The sequence below is a fragment of the Trachymyrmex septentrionalis genome, unplaced genomic scaffold (assembly GCF_001594115.1).
Source record: "Trachymyrmex septentrionalis isolate Tsep2-gDNA-1 unplaced genomic scaffold, Tsep1.0 scaffold175, whole genome shotgun sequence".
Taxonomy (NCBI): domain Eukaryota; kingdom Metazoa; phylum Arthropoda; class Insecta; order Hymenoptera; family Formicidae; genus Trachymyrmex; species Trachymyrmex septentrionalis.
Genome location: NW_017304917.1, coordinates 117,883 through 123,602, shown reverse-complemented (window position 1 = coordinate 123,602; position 5,720 = coordinate 117,883). Strand labels below are relative to the sequence as shown.

Sequence of the window (5,720 nt, the reverse complement as noted above, 5' to 3'; positions counted from 1 at the left end):
TTATATATATATATATATATATATATGTTATAAAATTACGTTATATAAGAATAAACGCATATTTGAACTACATATCTGGGTGACATTCGTTCCTTTCTTATCGCAGCGCTATCATATTACGCGCGCCACCAGCATCTTCGCGCTCGATGGTACTGCGTCGGATACGATCGTATTAAGCCTTCTCTTTATTTAAATCATTAAATAAAAAAACGTATGATAAAATATTTTTCCGTGTGACAAGAAGATTCAACGGGAGCGACAATGCGGCGGGAAAGATGATGACACATAAGAGGAAGAGAGATAGTAAGTATACACGGTAAGTGTATGTAAGCCTTTGTTACCGGTGCATTTTTGGGAAGGATGGCGGGCTGCGATGAAAAATACGGAACGCATAGCAAAGTCGTCACGCATATTATGTTTATGTAATTCATCATGTTTACATAAACATAGGACTCTGATTATCATTGTTTACATAAGTGATGCCGTCGACCGAGGACGTCGACCTTCCCCGCGCTGCTATCTTCCTCGTGCCTACGAGTACCACTGCGACTTCCCCCTGCGTCTACAAGTGCCCAGCGTCCCCTCAGAGGACCTGAGTTAGAACCGCTATAATATTTCTACTTAAATCTTTTTGGGATGGTATTATTTGTAAGATTTGACAAGTTTTTAAATATTTTTATAATAAATTTACGCTAAATTTACGCTAAATTTTTATAATAAAAGTATTGTTATAACACATTTTACACTTTTGTAGATTGTCTAATCTTGACATTCTTGGTGACTGTGAATTGCCATCACGCGCTACCTCGCGGGCATGTGGCTAATATTCTCCGCTCTCTGTGTATAAGTTAATTCGTTGCCTTCGCTCACCCCGTTCGGCACGTACAGTGATGATGTTAATATACCTTTTTGTGCAATTCACCGTATTTCTTCACCACAATAGGTTATGGGTATAATTCACGAGTTTATCGAATGAATAAGAATTTCTCGAAGGATACGCCAGAAGTAGGTATGTGCATCGTCATTTTCCTTTGTGTAACTCCTTTTTTTTTTCTTCGACCGTTCGAGATGCATGTCAATATTTTCCCGACACCTTATGATTACTCTGCGAAAATTTGTTCATACATGTCAGGTCGTCATTCTCTCGACACGCGTATCGTGATCCTGTTCGGATCGTCAAAGGTTACCGAAATAGACTGAAACGAAGGAACAATGGCGGATTCATGCAAAAAACGTGACAAAGTTCGATGGACAAAATTTCCAGTTCTGGAAATTTCAAATAAGTGCAATTCTCATAGCAAATGATTTGCTCGATATAGTATCAAGGTAAAGCCGGAGCAGAACAAGGACAAATCGCCTGGTTACACAAGAATGCCAAGGCAATAGTGCTTTTGTCATCTGCGATGCACTACTCGCAACTAGAATATTTGATTACATGCAACAGTGCTGCTGAAATGTGGACGAAGCTATCGGCAATCTATGAACAAACCAACGCAACGAGCAAGTTACTGCTTACGACAAGATTCTATGAATACCGTATAAAAACGGGCGATTCAGTTTCGTAACACATCGCTAAGGTGAAAACATGGCGAGACAATTCAAAGATGTCGGCGAAGAGATCTCTGATATCACAATAATGGCGAAAATTCTTGGACCTCTACAAGAGAAATACAATGCCTTTGTAACTACCTAGGACAGTGTGGAAACAGCCAATCAAATAATCCCTAACCTAACCTAACGCAGAGACTTATCAAGGAGGAGATGCAGCCGACGAGACAGCGAGTGCATTAGCGGCTGAAACTACGCCAGGAAGCCTCAGAAAGGAAAAAACCCGCCAATCCCAAGAAGGAGATACCGAGCGCGGAAAGTACAAAAATTATGAGTGTTATTATTGTCATAATAAAGGTCATATTTTCCGTAATTGTAAAAAAAGATGTAATGATACAAAAATGTCAGGATGAAAAGAAACACGAGTAACGCGCGGAAAAAATGCGACGCGAGCAATAAGCACGAGAACGGCGCTGTAGGTCTCAACGAGTTCGTTGTTAGTAATGATATCTCTATGACTGATCATATGTGCGTAGACGACGCGTGATTCTGCGACAGTGATGCTTCGCAGCACATGAATTTTCCAAAAGAATGGTTCGCGGATTTTGAGGCGTGTGATAACGTGAACGTTAGCCTCGGTGATAATTCAGTTTTCGAGGTCAAAGGCCGTGGCGCGATTCTTACAAAAAAAGTTAGCAAACCGCGACTGGCAAGATGGTAGATTAGAGAATGTATTGTATGTCCCAGCGCTGCGTAAAAATTTGTTTTCGATTGATGCCTGTATCACAAGAAGCCATTGTTTTTCGAAACGATAAAGTTGATACTTATTCGAAAGATAACAATTTAATCGCACAGTATTAAACAGAACAATAATTTATTTAAACTAGCATTTGTTGTAACTGCAAAGTATGAAGCTGATATCGTTTCAGAAGGCGACTTAAAAACTTTGACATAATCATCTGCGACACGTCAATCATAAATATTTACAAGCAGCAATCGAAAACAATTTAATTAAGGACGTAAGTACTTCCAAAATGCTTAGTTTTTTCTGTGAAGATTGTCAATACGGCAAACAACATCACTTCGCATTCAAAAAGCTAAAATTTAAAGGAAACATCAAAGATGAATTTATTCACATCGACTTGTACGGTCCGATGAAAAACTCGTCCATAGGAGGCGCGAAATATTTCATCCTATTCAAGAATCATTATACTGGTTTTCTTTACGTGTACTTCCTACGACATAAAGATGACGTGTTTGATGTACTCAAGGAATATGAAGTGATGGTCATTAATAAGTTTGGTCGGAGAATCCAAACGATACGCTCCGATAATCGTCTCGGTCAAAGTTAGCGATGCCATACGAAGCGTGGATGGGCAAGAAACCAGATCTTTCACACGAAAGAGTTTTTGGGTGTAAAGTGTATGTTCATATTCCGAGTTAGCAAAGAAAAAAATGGGATTTGAAATCTAAAAGGCTTATTTTTGTCGGCTACCAAGGAGATTAAAAAAACTATCGTTTGTTATACAAAGATGATAACTATCTCGCGAGGTGTCAATTTCAACGTGTCAGTACAAAATTTATACGCCCGGCTGTAAGCCTGTCTTTTCCAAGCGAGAAAAATGTATCAAGCGGCGATGAGCAATCCACTCAAACAAACCACTGTGTTCAACGCAAAACTAGCCAAAGCGAAAATGCGCAATGTGAAATCCAATCGAGTATCAATTCGCGATCGAACCTATGAGATCGCAATTTATTGCATGCGCCATGCTGATACGAGGCTTGTTTTGTCTCGTACGTCGAATTAAAAAATATAATAAAGCCGTGACCGGGAAAGAATCAGAAAAATAGACCTAAGCTATTCGCTAGCGGTTTATGATCAGAATCAAATGGGAGATAACGACCTTACCTCGCGATCGCGAAGCCATAGAGTATAAGTGGATCTTTAAAATAAAGACAACGTCGCGCATTATAAGGTATGTTTATGCGCTCAAGGCTTCTCGCAGAAAGCCGGTATAGATTTTAATAAAATTTCTCTCCAGTCGTACGATATGATTCTATTCGAACGCTTTTGTCAGTTGTCGCAGTCAATGATTTAAAAGTTTATTAATTCGATGTCAAAACCGCTTATTTGAATAGCGAATTGGAGGAAGAGATTTACATGTGTTCCCGAAGGTGTGCGCCTCAAATAGTAATTCGGTGTGCAAACTTAATAAATAGTTCAGAGTAGCGCTACAAATATGTTTACTTCAGATCGATTAACGGTGATAAAGTGTATCTTGCATTATACGCATTAGGTACTAAACTTAATTTCCGCGGTTCACATTTAGATGACGTTGTAGATGTAATTTATTTTGACATCTAAAGCTGGCTGCATTTTAGAGGTTAGACATTTGTCAATAAAATTCAATGCGAAAAGATTCATTTAAGCGAACAGTGCCATTTTTTTTAACCGAAAATGCCATTGCGAATCGCTTAAATATCTCTATTTCTCTGCTCGTCAAACAGAAACAAAAGAGTTTTTTGTGTCGCGAATTTGTACTGGCGATGAAAAGTGGACCTATTTTAATAATTCCAAAAAGTCATGAGTGGACCCTGGTCAACCATCAACATACCAAAGCAAAATATCCATGGCTACAAAGCAATGCTCTGCATTTGATGGGATATGCAAGGCGTTGTTTATTAACGAGCTACTCAAATCGAACGAAAGTATCATGGGGGATCGATATCAATCCGATTACAATTGAATCGTCTGACTGAAGCATTGTTGGAAAAAAGGCTAGCAGTAGCCAGCAATCGACGCAAAGTTATGCTTTTGCACGACAACGCTTGACCGCACGTTGCAAAAACCATCAAGGAAACACTGATGCAGCTCGAGTGGGAAGTTCTTCCGCACCTAGCGTATTCACCAGACTTATGTAACTCCTTCAGACTATTACTTGTTCCGATCGATGCAGCACGGCTTGGTGGATACACACTTCAGAAATTATGAGGATGTGCAAAAATGGATCGATGAATGGATTGCTTCAAAAGACCAATTGTTCTATCGTCGCAGAATCCACTTATCACCACAAAGATGGGAAAAATGTATAACTAGCAAGAGCAAATATTTTGATTGATGTATTTTTTGTTTTTAATATTGAGATAAATGAATTTTTAAGCAAAAAAACCGCGAAAACTAAGTTTAGTATCTATAATAATAATAGATGATGGGCTAATGACTTCAAAAATTGAAACTATGAATTTAATTATAGGCGTTTTAAAGGATAATTTCGATATTACGACATAGAGCTGACTATTTTGCAGGAATACAGATAGACCGCGTCAATAAGACAATCTTTATTCACCAAAGAAAATACATGAAATGATTGAAAAATCTATCCTGCATAAATTCGCAATGCGTGACGCACAAATGTTAGCATTTCTGCAGACCTACACGTCAGTTTAGAAAAGGTTCCCTCCAATAGCGAAATATATGATATTCCATATCGCGAAGCTGTTGGATCGCTCCTGTTTGTGTCATTAGTTTCGAGGCCTGATATTGCATACGCAGTAGGACTTGTAAATAGATATTTAGAGAGACACGGTAAACCCCATTGGCAAGCAGTCAAGCGAATATTTTGTTACCTAAAAGGTACCAAGAACTACGGGATAATGTACACAAATGGGAATGGACTCGAATTACTAAGATTCTTAGATTCCGATTATGCCGAGATATAGAGCCATAGCTCCGAAAAATGTTGCTAAAAAATTTTCAGATATTGTTTTATTATTGAAAAGTAATATAGGGTGCGGCAGAGAAACTTACTTCTTTGAAAAACGCGCCAAACGGCAAGGGGTGAAGGTAGGAAGCTGGGAGGGGGTGCGTCCGAAAGGATAGGTCCTCAATTTTTGTTCCCCCCACAGCCAGTCTCGATCATGCTTTGGACAAGAGAGCATCGCGCGTTTTGGCGCGGTAATGGCCGCTCCATTGTCGCCACTCAACGTGCCTTTCGAGCGCGCTTGACTCCATGCGACTTCTTCCTATGGGGTTATTTGAAGTCTATTGTTTACAACGATCGACCAGAGACCCTAGCTCACCTGAAGACAAACATTCGGAACGCCATCGCCGAAATACCGGTGGACATGCTTCAGAGAGTGACGCAAAACTTCAGAAATCGACTCAATCAGTG

General features: G+C 39.4%; 1 protein-coding gene across 2 annotated transcripts in view; it reads left to right on the top strand.

Annotated features, from left to right (window-relative positions):
- Nucleotides 1-5,366: 5,366 nt before the first annotated feature.
- LOC108746509 overlaps nt 5,367-5,720 on the top strand; it is a 2,357-nt gene continuing 2,003 nt past the window's right edge. Inside the window, exon 1 of one of the 2 annotated variants that reach the window (XM_018483326.1) lies at nt 5,367-5,717. In XM_018483326.1, the coding sequence (XP_018338828.1) occupies nt 5,467-5,717 (251 nt within the window). In that variant the 5' untranslated portion in view covers nt 5,367-5,466. The other variant, XM_018483325.1, reaches the window with a different exon arrangement.